This window comes from Hemicordylus capensis, chromosome 4, assembly GCF_027244095.1.
Source record: "Hemicordylus capensis ecotype Gifberg chromosome 4, rHemCap1.1.pri, whole genome shotgun sequence".
In the NCBI taxonomy this organism is placed as follows: domain Eukaryota; kingdom Metazoa; phylum Chordata; class Lepidosauria; order Squamata; family Cordylidae; genus Hemicordylus; species Hemicordylus capensis.
The window spans coordinates 209,192,366-209,209,914 of record NC_069660.1 but is presented as its reverse complement, the minus strand read 5'-3'; the positions used below and the strand labels follow the sequence as shown (position 1 = coordinate 209,209,914).

General features: G+C 44.3%; 1 protein-coding gene across 20 annotated transcripts in view; it reads left to right on the top strand.

Moving 5' to 3' along the window:
• RREB1 (ras responsive element binding protein 1) overlaps positions 1-17,549 on the top strand; it is a 170,213-nt gene that overhangs the window by 126,407 nt on the left and 26,257 nt on the right. For all 20 annotated transcript variants that reach the window (XM_053244255.1, XM_053244259.1, XM_053244252.1 and 17 more), the window contains 2 exons: positions 8,246-8,435; positions 9,338-12,026. In XM_053244255.1, coding sequence (XP_053100230.1) covers positions 8,246-8,435; positions 9,338-12,026 — 2,879 coding nt within the window. The remainder of the gene's footprint in view (positions 1-8,245; positions 8,436-9,337; positions 12,027-17,549) is intronic.

Below are 17,549 nucleotides of genomic sequence, written 5' to 3'. Positions count from 1 at the left end.
ATTTAGAACATGCTTCTTTTTTCTTAATACTCTGCAGAGAATAAAAATGGGTATTTAACCTACCTTGTGTTTTAGCAAAGAGAGGGAAAGAGAAATCTTTGGAGCCTTGTAATGAGTACACCTTGGCCCTAAGAGGCTTAATGGCTATGACATTGTGATATAGGAGTGGGGAACCTAAAGCAGAGGGATAGTATATGTGAGTATGCTTATGCATCCCTCATGGGGAAACTATGTAAGGTGATGTGGTGTTGAATGTCTAGCTGGGTTTTGAGAATAAGAAAGGATACCATGGTAAGGGTCCTGCCAAGATGAGCTTCAGATGTTCCTCGGAGCAGGCACTGGTATTGGTGTTAAGGCTGATGAGGCTTGCTTTCATTCCATCTTGCCCCTCTCAGGACAACTTTGTGCTAGCAGGACATCCCGTTGTCGAATTCAAGATCAGCTATTTGGAGTAGGGAAGTGAAAAGCCACTACAGTGAGACTTTAGCATAGGTTTTTTTTAAAAAAAATTTAAATTATTTACTCCAACTTAATCATGAGTTGCTCAAGGTGGCTAACAATCAAGTTAAAATAATATATATAATATATAAAGATTAATCTAATAACTGCATAAATCACAAGGGCAGAACAAACGACATCTACAGCAGCCCCCCCCCAAAAAAATCAATATATGAGCAGTCGGAACAATTCTCAAATAGATAAAAAGCCTGCTGAAAAATTCAACAAGTGGTAGAACTCCAGAAAGGGACAGGGCTTGCCTGATCTCTTGGAGCAGGTTTCCATCAGTTAGGTGCCACTTTTTGCACATTCACGTGGTCTCGTGACTCCTCTTAAATCCTGTGCCTGAGCCTCCCCTGCTCTATTCAACAGACTCGCCTCTGCTGTCTGTTCTCAAACTTTTGCTCTGGAGGCCCTTCCTTGGTCAAAGTTGAGTCCGGGTGGGAATTCTAGGTTCACATCTCGGCTCAGCCCTGAAGGTCTCTGGAGGCTGCAGTCCCAATCTGCTTCACAGGATTCCCCCGCTCCCCCACCCCCACCCCGCCACACATACCTAACAGAGATTGTAAGCCTGCTGAACAAGGTCAGATTGTGTCACTTCCGTGGTCTGTACAGCACCTGACACAGTAAATGAGAAAGACCGTTTAGTAGTGGTATAAGTACTCTATAAGGCTATAGATTCATAATATTTCTAAGCCATTGAATAACAGTCTTGTTGTCCAGCAATCTGTGGCACAGATTTTCACCTTTGGCTTCTTTCTCTTGCCATCGCAGCTGTTTTTGAGAGCTGCTCCAGCTCCATCTCTCTCTTTACCAGCAACTGTGTGAGGATTACTGCAGCTGTTTGGTGCTGTTTCTCCGAGCCCTGTGTGTGGAGACAGAGGAGGGTTTTGTCCAGGAAGGAGAGCAATGTGGCAAGCTGGCTGGTGTTAACAGGGACATAAACCAGTGCACATTTTAACAAGGGTGAACAATGAAATCCTTTCAACAAGGACTCAGTCTTTTGCTTTAAAGTGCTAACCAGCACTGCTTGTTTCAAAGTATAACTAACACGCCTCTATTCCTCTCTTTGAAGTGATTTTCGTTCCTGCTTTTTTGCAGACAAAGGGCATCTCTTAGGTTAAGAAAATAATTTCTGTAATGACCAAGGTGTTTCTCTCCTTCAGTTCTGTTTCATTGTGAAAGATTAAGCCTTACTTTAGTCACTACTGCTCATCTGGGTTAAGAGGTCTCCCCACCGAACCTGTGTGGATTTATTTAAAGGTAGTTAAGGCCTCATGCAGGTGTCTTATAGAGGAACCAACTAACACTGGGCATATTCTGGACAAAGTTAAGCATTTCCAGGTTTTTCTGGCTGCACAGTGAGTGACTTAAATACAGACTTCACTATTAAAAATAAATCAGGACCTAAATATTTTTAATTTTGGCTAGATTCAGTGATGAAAAGTCATCTCTTGCCAGTCTTGTGCCCTTTTAGCCACACCCACTTAGCACTTTCCGCTCCCATTTTTAGTCATGTCCTTAAAAAAAGAAAAAGAAGCTGAAAGATGGATAATGAAAGTACTCCTGACTGAGCATATACAGAATGCCTTACCCTAACCACTTAGAAATGGCATGCCTGTCCTCACACACTTAGAAATAAGGAGCTGGACTTCTTTCTAAGGCAGATTGAAGAATACCTGTGCAATCCTGCCCCCCACAGCACTTGTCTTGAAAAATTAAGCATTCTTGGCAGCATTCTGGGAATAGGCAGCTTAAAAAAACCCATGTAGAACATAGGGTTTGCAGTGGTACAGGGTTTGCAGTGGACAGCTCATTGAAAGTGTTGTCTCAGTGTGTGGCAGCTGTGAAAAAAGCTAATTCCATGCTAGGAATCATTAGGAGGGGGATTGAAAATAAAAATGCTAATATTACAGTGCCCTTATACAAAGCTATGGTGTAGCCACATCTGGAGTACTGCGTACAGCTTTGGTCACCGTATCTTAAGAAGGATATTATGGAACTTGAAAAGGTGCAGAAGAGGGCAACCAAAATGATCATGGGCCTGGAGCATGTTCCTTATGAGGCCAGGCTACAGCATCTGGGACTCTTTACCTTGGAAAAGAGGCGACTAAGGGGAGACGTGATCAAAGTGTATAACATTATGCATGGAGTGGAGAGAGTGGACAGAGATAAATTTTTCTCCCTCTCACAACACTAGAACCAGGGGTCATCCCATGAAACTGAAGGTTGGGAGATTTTGGACCGACAAGCGGAAGTACTTTTTCACACAACGCATAATCTATGGAATTCCTTGCCGTGGAATGTGGTGATGGCCACCAGCTTGGGTGGCTTTAAAAGAGGCTTAGACAGTTTCATGGAGGACAGATCTATCAATGGCTACTAGTCTGATGGCTGTGGGCCATCTCCAGCCTCAGAGGCACGATGCTTCTCAGTACCAGTTGCAGCAACAGCAGGAGAGAAGACATGCACATACTCTTGCCTGTGGGCTCCCCAGAGGCGTCTGGTGGACCACTGTTTGAAACAGGATGCTGGACTAGATGGGCCTTGAGCCTGATCCAGCAAGGCTGTTCTTATGTTACTTTAACACTATGGCTAAACCTCTGTACTGACTGTAGTTGCTCACTTTCACTTCTGACTGGATTGCAAGCCAACTCTGTAGGCTTTATTTTACCTTTACTCTGGTGCACAGTCATTAAAATGTTGGCTATAGCTCTGAAACAGAGATTGTCTGTCTTTCTTTGGGAAGGCAAGCATTGTACATCTGAATTAAACAGCAAGTATCCTACTCCTGAGACCTTAAAGGTCAAGTTGAAGACAGATCATCCTGGAGAGAATCTATCTATGTGGTCGCTAAGAGTCGAGACTGACTTGACGGCAATCAATCAAATCCTACTCCTCCTGCCCTCTTAATGCACACGAGGCCTCTGCATATCCAGTTTTCTGCTGTCATCCAGTGTACTTGAGGAGCCCCAGCCGATGGTGTATTTTGAGCAGGAAAAGGGGGCACAGTGCATCTTGCATCAGTAACAGTAGTTCTTACATTGACTGGCCATATATAAAGTGCACCACCAGCTGTATATAAGCAAGTGAGGCTTTCTTTGCAAAGGGTGCTAATAGTTGTAGTCCTTGCTCCTTGCATTACTTTCAAAAGACACTGGAGGATGTGGCTGTTGCACCAGTTCATAAAATGAGCGAAAATGCAGTGCAAGAAGAGCACTTCCCATCTCTTTGGCAGGGAAAGCCTGTGTGCACTAGATTGAGGGAAGCAACCCTGGAGTTTGTGCATTATTAATCAAATGCCTGTTGATGCAATATTTTGAAGGAGAAACATTAGCCAGGGGAGCGGGGATGGGGGAAGCCTTAAGACTACAATCCTAAGCACACTTACTAGGGAGTAGAAACTATTAAACACTGGGGTTCATTTCTGGGTGATTGCGCTGTTTTGCTTGTACTGTAATTGTTCGCAACAATAAAATGCCATTTAACACCCAGTGTAAGGGAGTGGTGTATGTCTGCATCCCTTTTCTACATATACTATATAAACATGCTCTGAGTTGTATTCTGAAAACTGTAGGACGTCTTGTGTTTGTGTGAAGTTTGGGGCCTGCTTCAGATAATTAAAAAATACGGATTCTTTCAATCTGCAAAGATCTTAAATATTTAAGTGATAGTTTTTTATTAGTCTATCAAATACCATTAAATGCTAGCTGTCCCATCCTAAATTGGACTGTCCTCCTAAGAACAACTGGAAAACTGCCCAGGAAGTACATCACCTTTAGCTGTCATTCTTGCTGACTGTTCTGGTTAAACCCTACTGTCTGCTTCAACCTCTGCTTTATGTAACCACCCCATCCATATTTGATTTGACAGTCTGTGTGGGGTATTCTTGTTGGATTGCAAGGTTGGGATTTTATTTTATTTTTTTTACATGGTTGTGTGCAAAGTACTACCATATGTTTCAAAAGCTTTTTCAATTGACATGTCTGGCTTCTTGCTTTTATGTAATATTCGTTCAAGGCCATTAAGCAGAACAAAAAGGTTCTTTTAAGGTTTTTCTTTAGTAAAGTTTGAAGATAGCTTGCTCTTACTTTGTGTTTTTCACATCTCCTTGCTAGTAGAAGCCTAGCTTATGCCCAAAAGTAAAAGATGGCCTTATTGTATTAAAGAATATATTAAATGTTGCTTTCATTTCATAGCTTTTATTACAGTTAGTGCTACAGTTTTGCAGAACAGACTGAATTCCATTGCGTAATTACACATGTTTATGTTCCATCAGTCAACTTGATTTAAGCACATCTTAACTATATTTTGACTGATTCTCTCTTGGCTTTCCCAGAGATTTTTATATTCACATCAGAGTTTAAACTTACAGGTACTGCAACGTGCTCATAAATAATCCAGTATTTGTGCACGTAGGTATCGGGTGCACACATGTTTCTGTTTGCTGCAGTAGTCTTGTGAAGAGCCCCTAGCCTGGAATGAGGAAGGAATTGCAGTCAGGCAGGGAAGCTTCAAGAAAGCCGGTTTCTTTCTCCTCCCCACCACCCTTCACCACAAACGACTGACATGACCATTTGTGGGGAGGCTTTTTTGTTTGAATGAATTTGCAAGGCCACACTGCAGTATCGGGGAAGGGTTTGTTCATTTCTCCTTACACTGCCTCGGACTGTGAACGTGACAGTCCTTGTTGAATGGGAGCCATTCAACATGCCAGCAGGGCCAGTTGGGTTCAGTATTTTAAAAATGATAATTGGTTAGTATCTCCCCGCCACCGTCATTCTTGCTTCTGTCCTGTTCTCCTCGCCCCCTTTGCCATCCTCTACATGCTTTATTGCTGCATGCTCTGGACTAGTCTCATTGCAGTGTGCATTGCAACAGTTTGGCTGGCCCCAGTGAAGTTTGCAAATCCTGGGAGACCTTAAGAGCCTAGAGCCAATAGCGTTCTCGGCATCTTTCAAGCCTTGAGAGTGTACTCACAATGACCCTCATTGTCTTTTGGAGAGATTTAGAAACAAGGTGCCAGAGACAAGCTTGGGAGGAGTGGTGTGTTGAAATTAAGTGTCTCTGGCTGATAGAGGCCGTTTCAAATGTTTCTGGGTGCCTACTTCTTCTCCTGGCTCTTGTTTCAGTTTCTCCTGTGCAGTCCTGACAACAAGTGTTGAGTGTTTCTTATGATGCTCTCTGAGCTTGTGGTGTTCTGTATTTTCATTATGCTTGGTAATTCAGAGATCCCTTCTGTGGGACTTGCTGCCTATAAATTTTTTTCTATGGCTCTAAGCTTGGAGGTGTCTAGATTGCAGTGGAATCCATAATGACCTTTTATGAGTGGAGAAGGAAGTAGGATAAATCTGTGGTGATTCATCCTTGCCTAGTGAATGAGCTTGCAACTCTGCTACTATTCAATTTGCCTCCTTTTTGCCGTGTCAGGGATACAAGCTGCAAAGATGGCTCACGTGACACTGTTCCAACTTGGCATTTAGGCCTCATCTACATGAACTAGAGCAATATGGGGGCTGCTGCATGTGTGGCTATTCCTGTGTTGATCCACGAATACATGACACATAAGAATCCAGAGACCTAAGTTTTGGGTTGTATACAAATATGATAAAGTGCCTGCCCATGGTGTTCAGCTTTAACGTGTGTTCACATAACATGCAAGTGATGCCTGTCCCCAAAGAGAGTGCATGGTGGAGGATCCTCACAGAGCCATGATCGTTCATATAGGGGAAGGGATAGATGAGTTGAGTTTGAGATGCAGGACCGTATCTGTAGATTTGGGGGTGCCTGTCATTTGGGAGAAACCTGCGGGGGGTGTGTGTGTGTGTACTGTTCTGTTGGGTTGGTTCTTGTTTGTTTTCCCTGAAGCAAGTTTTCTGTTCTTCCCCCCACATTTCTCTTCTTCCTAGTGCTTCACAGAGTAAAATTGGGTGCAATTGCTCCCTCCTTTTTCTTTGCTCCATTTCCCCTCCCCACTCATCTCCTAACCTAGTTTTTTGCTTTCACTTCCTTTTCAAAAGGCGGTGGGCAAGGAACAGAATTTGTGGTTTCTGTTGCTCCTTTCCTTGCCTCCTGCCTTTTCAAATGGCATAGACCATGAGAAAAATAGCAGCTGGACAGGCCTGGATGGTGGTGGGTAGAGAGCCTATAGGCCCAGCGTGGCAGCGGCAGCTGGGTGCCCCATCACCTCATCCAGTCTGCCACTTGAGGCAACCACTCAGTGCACCTCATTGGTGAGCCGCCCCTGGACAGTTAGATCAGACAAAACCTGCTCTTCTTCAGTGAGGGCAACCTGTTCAGGCTATAAATGGGCCCACTTGAATTTTAAAGTACTTTTATAGGAGAGCTCAGTCAATTGTACCAAACATATGATGATTGGATGTTTATAGACTAGTGGACTACAAGTTTACTGGACTCCTTAACCTAATCTCTGAACCTCAAATCACGTGCACAGTAGCTCTCTGACATCTGTTCAGCTGGGCCCCACCCTCAACTAAGCTTTGCTCTTCTCCCAGCCATGGCAAGCAAGACCCTGCAGCCAGTTGCTGGGTCCTAGAGAGAGCATACCACATTTCTCCTTTACTTTTGACTATGATTATCATTGTGGAGGCTCAGTTTATACTGGCCAACCTTAGGGCTTAGCCTTCTCTGCCCCATACTTCAGGGGCCTTGGAGGATTTAACATTTCACCTGATGTGTCGAATGCCCAAGACCAACCCTTCATACACTCCTTCATGATGGGCAGGCTCAGCTGTAATGGGAAAACATGGTTTCATTTTTGAGAACAAAGTTCAGAGATCACCAGGCTTCCCCTTCCCTTGAAAGCTTTTGCTTTTAAGGAAGCCATAGGTCTTCCATCTACCATACAAACCTAAGGAGTTTTGGTTTAGCTCAAACCATAGTTGGCTCTAACGAGCCAGAATCAAACCATCAGATCTGCACATCTGACCTAATTGTGGCTTGAACTAAACCACAGTTCCCTGAGTTTGTGTGCAATGTGAATTTTTGGTTTACATCAGAACTCATGTGCAAAAGTACCCACTATGTGACTTAGCAATCTGAAGACAACCCACTTGCCGTGCATTGTGGCTTTTCAAGTTGATTACTTTCTTTGTGTTGCATTTTCAGTCAGGCTGGAAACCCAGAGTTTCACTGAGCCCATGGTGGGCAATTGTGTATTACTGGGCTGTCGTCTGATTTGGTTGTTGCAAGTTGATCAGACATAATTTTCAGCCCTGACAATAAACTAAGGAGATGACTGCACACCCAGCCTTATGCACTATTGCTTCTCTCCATCCCTTTCACTGCTCCTTTGCAACATCCTGGCAGGGCACAGAGAGGAAGATCTGAGTCTCTGCTGAAGGCTCTTCTGTGCCGGGTAACACGGAGCCCATGGGCTCAAGATAGCTAGTTTTTAGTTCTTGTAACCTTGAAGGGGTTGTTCAGCCGTCTGAGGCTGGAAGGAGGACAGAGCAGGTTCAGCTTGCCACTTGGGTTGCCAATCCAAGGGCGACAGATGCTTACTCTAGGCATATAGCAAATTATACAGCTGTAAACATGTAAAGTTTAATACGTAAAGTTTGATTATACTATTTGGTTTTATTATTAGTTAAAATGCCCATCAAAAGTAGATGATATACAGTGTTCTGTGTCTTGCTAACATGATGTGTGTGGTTTATGTATCTGGTAGCATGGTAAACCACGTGATAGCTGGAATTCTTAACATGTACTTTCTCTCTCCCCTCAGGTGTGACACCTGTTGTATTACCTTCCGCACCCACCGGGGCTTGTTGCGGCATAATGCAGTCATTCACAAGCAGCTTCCGAAAGACCTGTTGGGAAAGCCGTTTATTCAGAACAACCCTTCAATTCCAGCAGGCTTCCATGACTTGGGATTCACAGACTTCTCCTGCAAAAAATTTCCCTACATTTCTCAGGTACCTTAACTTACTTACACCGGCATCATATAGAGAAGAATTAAATATTAAGTTGCAGCCTTGGGAGATGCATGTTCATGTTGGTTTTAAATTATCTCATTATAGAAATGTAGTTGTAGCAGCTCAGCAAATGTCAGTACAAATCAGCACAATTTTCATGGTAAAAAGTAAAATTTTGACATGGAGTATTTACAAACAGAAGTTTAAGTTCATAACATACTTCACTTTCCAGAATGATAGCTCTGTTGCAATGCGAAGATATGAAGTGCTATGGTACCTTTTTTAGGGTCTAATTGGTTTCTTGCAGGTTCATTATTCTGTGCCTTCTCTTGTAGGGTGGTGACTTAGATAGTTGCCTTTGCTTGTGATATTGGTGTACACGCCAAAACATCTTTCATATAGGACTTGGCTACTTAGTGAGCTCATGGGGCAAATATTTCAGGTGGCGAAAAGATGGAACAGATCCTGTGCTAAACTTTTTATAAATTAACCTTTGTGTAAAGTAGGGCATCAGCAACTCAGTAGCCTCTGGGCCAGATTTGGTCCTTGAGGGATGCCAATGGACTTTTCCAGTGCAGAGTACTGGAGTACAGAGGGAGCAGCATCGGTGACAAATGGGACTTGCTGGTGGGCCCCCCTTCACTTCCTCTTCTCAGTGCTGCTATAGTAAAACTAGCTGCCAACCAAGGAACTAAAAAAATGTAACTGTTTCCTCATTCACTCTTGCTCTTTGGGAATTAGCTGTTCATTCCACTCCACCACCACCCCCATTGAAGAGTTCAATGTAACTAGAGAATTTATATGCTCCTGTGCTAGCAAGCTGTTGGGATGTGAACAGTTTTCTTTTCTCCTATTTCTTGGGGCACTTAATTTTTGCTTTTTCCCCTTGTGGTGTCCCATAGGTCTGGTGTGAAACAAATCTGCGGAGGTGCACCAGTGATAAACATAAATATGTCTGTGAGTTGTGCAACAAGGCATTCCCCATGCTCTCAGCACTCAAGCTGCACGGAAAAACGCATGCAACGGATCAGGGAAGTGAAAAGCACAAAGTGCAGTCAGAGGATGCAGACCTGAAAGCTTACATGGCGTCCCTGGGACTGCAGCACACCAAAGACATCAAGCCTGTTGATCAGGAGGAGCTTGTGCCAGATGAGGTCCAAGAAGTGCAGCTAAGAGCCCTGAACTGTAACCTACCTCAGGAACCTGGCAGTGCTACTCAGCGGAATGTGTCCCCTCTGGAGGCTGCTTCTGTGGGAGGGCCTTTTTCAGTCCTTCCAACAAAAGAGAACATGAAGCTCCTGTCACTGCAGCCTTTCCAGAAAGGCTTCATAATTCACCCTGACAATAGCATTGTTGTCAAACCCATTTCTAGCGAGTTAGCAGACATCCAGCAGATCTTAAAGATGGCTTCTTCAGCAACCCCTCAGATCAGCCTCCCACCCCTTTCTAAGGCACCTCCTGTCTCCATGCAACCCTTATTCAAGCATATGCCTCCACTGAAGCCAAAGCCCTTGGTAGCACCTCGGACTGTTGTCGCAGCTTCAACTCCTCCTCCACTGGTCAACACCCAGCAAGCCTCACCCGGATGCATCAGTCCAAGCCTTCCTCCAGTGCCACCCAAGCCGGTCACAACCTCTGAAGAGTCCACTTCAGACTTGCAACTTCCATGCAGTAAGTCGGGAACCAAAAGCAGCCCTTCTCCCCGAGCCAAGATGGAGCCTTCGAGTCAGCATGAAATAAAAACCCAATTGGAGCAAGACAGCATCATAGAAGCCTTTCTGCCTTTGACCATGGAGGCAAAAATCAAACAAGAGGTAACCGAGCGTGACCTCAAGGCCATCATTGCTGGGGCAGCAAACAAGAAGACTCCAGCCATGAGGAAAGTCTTGTACCCATGCCGTTTCTGTGACCAGGTGTTTGCTTTCTCGGGGGTCTTGAGGGCTCACATCCGCTCCCACCTGGGCATCTCCCCTTACCAGTGCAACATCTGTGACTACATTGCAGCTGACAAGGCGGCCCTGATCCGCCACTTGAGGACACACAGTGGGGAGAGGCCATATATCTGCAAGCTCTGCCACTACCCTTTCACAGTGAAGGCCAACTGTGAAAGGCACCTGCGCAAGAAGCACCTCAAGATGACGAGAAAGGATATAGAGAAGAGCATAGAATACGTCACCAGCAATGCAGCGGAGATGGTGGACGCCTTCTGCTCCCCAGACACAGTGTGCAAGTTCTGTGGAGAGGACCTGAAGCATTACCGCGCCCTCCGAATCCACATGAGGACGCACAGCAGCTGCCAGAAGAAGAAGCCATTTGAATGCAAGGAGTGCGGCACAGCTTTCTCGGCCAAGCGGAACTGCATCCATCATATCCTCAAGCAGCATTTGCACATCCAGGAGAGGGAGATCGAGAGCTACGTGCTGACAGTGGACTGCATCCCTCCCGAGAGCCAGTCAGGCTCTTTGCTACTGGAAGACAGCACTTACATGGACTGCAAGCCCATCACACCTTTCTTGGAATCGCAAAATGGCTTCTTAAGGGGTGCCCCTTCTCATGCATCGATCAAACTTGAATCTGCAACTAGCTTCCCTATGGATTTTGATGAGCCTCTAGATTTCTCGCAAAAGAACAAAAACCTGAACTCTGTACTAGTAAAACAGGAGAGCCAGTTTGGTGGTTCTCTGTATGACTGTTCCATGGAGCCCATAGACTTGTCAATCCCCAAAGCTCCAAAGAAGGACAAAGATGATACCCCGAGTGAGGATAAGAAGCAAGAGCGCCTCGTTGGGAATGATGAGAAGCTTCATAACTGTCAGCAGTCTCCTCCAACTAATGGCAACCTGGAAACGAACAGAGCTCTCAGACATTCCCAGCCATTGAAGGGTCCACTGCATTTGACGGTCCCAATCATTTCTCCAACTCTTCTGGGGAGTTCTGCCTTGCTGCGCCCCTTGAGGCCTAAGCCACCACCTTTGTTGCCAAAGCCTCTCATAACGAAAGAGCTGCCCCCCCTGGCTTCCATTGCCCAGATTATTTCATCTGTGTCTTCTGCTCCCGCTTTGCTGAAAACGGAGGTCACAGACTCTGCTCCCGAGGTAGCCGGCAGCAGCGCCGCTGGGTCTGATAAGCTGGGGAACTCCAAACCAAAGGCGACAATCATGACTGCTGTCCAGATCGATCCCAGCATTCCCAGTGACTTGACCCAAAGGGCACACAGCCCAAATGGGCCACAGAAATCTGCTGCCCGTGGGTCTGCTAGGAAAAGAGGGAGGAAGAAAGGAATGAAGAACAAGGCCAGAGCGAGCAGCAGTGTGGACCTGGAATCAAGTGGGGAGTTTGCTAGCATCGAGAAGATGCTGGCAACCACAGATACAAACAAGTTTAGCACATTTCTGCAGTCCACTGCAGACTTCAAAGAAGCCAGCGACAGAAATGGAACCAGCGAGGAAGAGAGAGAAACCGCCGATGACACACTGCTGAGAGGAAAGAAAAATGCCTACTCAAATGGCATTCAGAAAATCAACTGTCCTCATTGCCCTAGAGTCTTTCCCTGGGCAAGTTCCTTACAGCGGCACATGCTTACTCATACAGGTAAGAAAGCTTCATGGTGGGAATAGTTTTGGGGCCATATAACCCAGTACTACTTCTAGTGCATGGGTTATGGTTGGGAGACCAGAGGCTGGAAGTGAATCTGCACAGGATGCATGTTGTCTGTCCAAGACTAAAAGAACCTTTGGGACCAGCCAGTTAATGAAGACTGCAGAACGGGGATTTAGTTTGGGGCTACTCTATGTAGCCAACTACTAGCTAGTGGTATATCTATCCTCTTTAAGAAGACCTATTCCTTAATTTTGAAGCACATGGTTATATATCATTAGTATTGATACACTGTTTTCCAAGGAAGAAAGTTCTCAAGGTGATTTACATAGAAAAAGGAATGAAAATATTTCTGACTAGCTCCTTTTATAGTGATCAACACTTGACATGTACATAGTGCTACATGGGCGAACCCTGTGCTTGACTTATCAAACTGATTCACAGTCTTGGTTTGCAGGGTGAGTATTTTGTTGGTTTTTTTGGCAACCCAGCTAGTGAAGCAAAGCACCACAGAGAGCCGACTAGCACAGGGCTTGTTCCCATAGTACTCAGACGTAGTTCGGCATGTGTGAGCTGCTCCTGTAGCATCAAAACACAGTTCTGAGGATTTCATCTGTCATTTATTTTGTTTTGTCCCAAATTTCGTCTCTGGTATCCCTGCTCAAGGTCTGGGATGATCCCTGCCTTAGTGCCTGGAGAACCAGTCAGGGTAGACAGCCCTGGGTCAGTTGGACCATGGGTCTTTGGGGGAGCCAAAACTACTTTTACATGTAAGTGCATCTAGCAATAACTCCTCTAGATGGGTAAAAGGCCATGGGATGATGGAAGTGGAGGAGTGGCAGGAGGAAGGGGCACTTAGCCCTTTCCCCACCTGCTGTCTGCTTGAAATCCCATCCCCTCAAGCAGCTTTTCCATTTGTGGAGTTTTACTGTAGGGAACATTTTACTCGCCTAAAACCTGGGAAGCTGCTAATGGGAGTGATTTGGAATGAAAAAACAGAGCAGATAAAGTGTTAAATCCTTCCATCTGTCTTTGCTCTCTAAGTTGCCCAAGCCAGAAGTGACTCTTTCTCATTTGAACATAGGAAGCTGCTATATACTGAGTCAGACCACTGGTCCATCTAGCTCAGTATTGTCTACACAGGCTGGCAGCGGCTTCTCCAGGTTACATGCAGGAGTCTTTCTGAGCCCTATCATACTGTATGCTTTGGTAGTTTGTTGGTTCAATAAAAAAATCTTGTCCTATTAAAAAATAAATAAATCTTGTCCTATCTAGGAGATGCCAGACAGGAAACTTTGAACTGTCTGCATGCAAGCTTGCAGGTGCTCTTCCCAGAGTGGCCCCATCCCTAAGAGGAATATCTTACAGCACTCACATGTAGTCTCCCATGTGAGCACATGTAGTCTCCCATTCAAAGACAAACCAAGGCAGACCATGCTTAGCAAAGGGGACAGTTCATGCTTGCTACCACAAGACCAGCTCTCCTCCCCATCTCATCTAAATGGACTGTCAGGCTTCCGTTAGATGCCTTTGCCTTGAATAGTTTGGGCCTCAGTATGAGGCTGATCTTTGTATTTTCTAAGACTTGCTGTGAATTTTGTGACTGACTGCAGTTCTGACTGTTGTGATGCATTTTGAGACTGGAAAAGAACAAAGAAAACTTCTTGCAGTGATAACTTGAGTCACATTTGTTTTGCTGTTATATCTGATCTTCTGATGTTACTTATGGGATTCAGAGAGGTCACAGTTTCTCTAATGCAAAGAGGAAGAGTGCAGGATAAAATGTGTTGCTTTCACAAGAGTAGGATTTTCACTGATTTGCTGCTCAAATTGCTGCTTCCTGCCACTTTAGATTTTGCATCTGGTAGAACAGCATCAAATCTAGGAGTTACTGGTTTAGCTGGTTGATGACCGTAATAAAAGCATCTGAATCTAGGAGTTACTGCTGGAGGCTAAAGCAAAATAAATCAAGTATTCATGGGGAATCCTTCTGCTCTGCAATTCTAAGTAACTATTTTGGGAATCATTTTTCCCTTGGCAATGTAGCATATTTCTTACTGCATATAGTCGTTTTTCCCCCTTGGAACTGTAGCATATTTTCATTGCCAAGGAGCATGGGATAGCTGCAGTTGTCCCCACCCCACCCCATGGACTATGCTTTGGAGGCAGCTTAATTCCAAGGGGTGGGGGTGGGGATAGGGGAGCAGTTTTCTGCTATCCTGAAGCATCCAGTTTCTTTTGGCTTGCCAAAACCATAGCTGAAGCTGTCCTGTGATGCACAGCTGTTGATGGTCTTCAACAGAGTTTGTATTGAGGAGTTAAATCTCCATTGGGTGAATCTCATCTTCTTACACTCTAATACTTCTAATCTTACTACAATGTAATTTCAGAAGTTATGTTGAGTATTGCTTAAAATAAGGAAAGTTTGGGTACTCCAAGTGTAGTTCCAGTTCATTCAGCCAGGGATGGCATTGAAATAATATGATTGAGGAACTATGCAAGCCTCTTCCTTCCACCACACAAATAATCTCTCTGACTTGCATGATTTCCCCAGCTTCTTCTGAGTGGGGGTGGGAACTATGTAAACTGAGCCATAGTGTGATCCAGCATTTTTGGTGGAAGGCCCGGGTGACACTGAAGACTATCTGCATGATGGAGGAGAGGGGCTCACACCATTCTTCCATATGCTATTTTAGTACCTCATCCGACTGTTAGTGTAATTCAGTGTATGAATTGAGCATAGCCTTCCCCCCACCCCCCAAAAAACCTTCCTTAAAAAAATGCATATTGCAAACTCTAGTATTAGTTCTGCTTTTCAAACACACAAACTGATATTCCAGATCATTGCATCCATAAATAACATAATAAACTGCCTTTCTTTCAGGCAGTACAGCCCCAGCACCCCTTGTTTCAAATTTTGACCTCATGATATAAATGAAATAGAAATGCAAAATTTGAGCAAGTCCAGAAATCTTCCTCTGTTAGCTGTGGAGAGTCTGAAGCCATTTGGAGCATCCTTGAAAGCCTGATGAAGTCTGCTCTTGCCTGTGCTGTGGTGTCAGCTGTCAGCATAGCTTTGATGAGTCATTGCTTGTGCAACAGAAGAGGTGGGAGGAGAGAAGAGAATGACAAAATGTGACCTTGTGGTGCATTCCTAAAACCTGACTTTGCCCTGGGAAGATCCCCGCAGTTATCCCATTATAGTAGTAATATATTTTAAAAAGGGGGGAAATCTGAGAGACAGGAAAAGCCATTTGTCCTGACACTAATGTATTGGCCAAAACCATCTTAGTACAGTCAGTTTTTTGTAGATATGCCTGAATTTGTCAAATAGTTTGGGTTGTTGTTGTTGTTATTATTATCATCACCGCCAGTGAGCCAGCATGGTATAGTGGTTAGAGTGCTGGACTAGGACTGGGGAGACCAGAATTCAAATCCCCATTCAGCCATGATACTTGTTGGGTGACTCTGGGCCAGTCACTTCGCTCTCAGCATAACCTACTTCACAGGGTTGTTGTGAAAGAGAAACTTCATGTTCTGGGCTCCTTGGAGGAAGAGCGGGATAGAAATGTAATAATAATAATAATAATAATAATAATAATAATATAATAGCAGAATAGAAGAAAAAGAAATAGAAAAAATCACAAAATACAAAGATCTACAAATTGAAATTGAAAGGCTGTGGCAGAAGAAGACCAAAATAATCCCAGTGGTAATTGGCGCCCCGGTGCAGTTCCAAAAGACCTTGAAGAGCACCTCAACACCATAGGGGCCACAGGAATCACCATCGGCCAATTACAAAAAGCAGCTTTACTGGGAACAGCCTATATTCTGAGACAATATCTATAACAGCAACAACATTGACAATAAAATTCAGCCATCCCAGGTCCTTGGGAAGGACTCGATGTCTGGATAAAACAAACTTGATTGATTTTTATACCACCCTTCCGAGCTGGCTCAGGGCGGTTTACAATTAAAAAACAGAAATCATTAAAAACAATTAAAACAGAAATACAAATATAAACACCAATTTAAAAACCTCTTAAAAACAATTAAACTATCAAAACAATTAAAACCCTGAAAACCAGGTTAACATTAAAACAATTAAAACTAATTAAAAACCCTGAAAGGCCAAGCCAAACAGATGGGTTTTAAGGGCTTTCTTGAAGGTCAGTAAAGAATTAAGATTATGAATTTCTTCTGGGAGTGCATTCCATAGCCCAGGAGCAGCTACAGAGAAGGCCTGCCTCTGAGTCGCCACCAAACGAACCGGTGGTAACTGGAGACGGACCTCCCCAGATGATCTTAACGTGAGGTGGGGATCATATAAAAGAAGGCGCTCTCTAAGATATCATTACACATTAGTTAAACTTGGAAATGCCTGATACTTGAGCAGAAATGCCCCCCCTACCACCACCTGATGAGGGGCCTAGAGCAGCTTCCTTATGAGGCAAGACTACCTGGGCTTTTTAGTTTAGAAAAAAGTCTGTGGGGAGACATGATAGAGATCTATAACATCATGCATGGTGTGGAGAAAGTAGATAGAGATAATTTCTTCTCCTTCTCACATAACACTAGAACCAGGGTCATCCCATGAAATTGATTGCCAGGAAATTTAGGACCATGGAGATACTTTTTCACACAATGCATAATCAACTTGTGGAGTTCTCTGCCACAAGATGTGGTGTCGGCCTTTGTCTCAGAGCAAGCTCACTTGAGGGGAAGGAAAAATACTGAATCATCCCTGCTGAGCTCTCTGGCAAAGGCTACTGCTAAAACATTCCTGTACTACTGGGAGGTTAAAAAATGGCTACCACCACCATCCCTCTTTTCAGCTGAGCTTGACCCTCCCTGGGCAAGGGGTGGAACCCAGGGAAAACTCTCTTTATTCTGCTATTAGATAAGTACAAAAACCTTCCACCTGTATGTCTGCTCATGGTTAGAAAACTGATAGCTGCTGAATGCCTGAAGAGACGTATTTGCACAAGAGAAACCCCTGTTCAGCACCCCACTTCTCCTGAGTTAAAAAAATCCACTCAGAGAGACTTGTAAAAGAAAAGAACAAAAAGTAAGACAGCTTTATTCAAGTGCCACAGACTACTTCCGTCTGAGGCTTTCTCAGCTTTTAGCTACAGGTAAAAATACTCAGCAGGTTACAAGAATACTTCAAAAAGCACCCCGGATGATGTTGGGGTGGCACACTTTAAAACACGTGGTTACCCAGTTGCAAAGAACAGGTATGTAGGGAAATACAAAAGCACACTAAAAGCTTACAGTCTTTTGCAGCGCCCTGGTTGGATGGGCGAAGGCTAGTGTTTCTTAGTTTAGTTATGTTAAGGTAAGCAATAATAGACCAGTATCAGGGATATACAAAACACACACCAAAGAAACAAAGTCTAATGCAAAATCGGACTAAACAAACTTTCTGTAGATGAAACTTCCAGATGCCAGTGTCCAGACTTCCTTTTTCTTGAACTCACCCAAACCCTGGTTGAGAACCCAAGCCCCTGCAGTTCT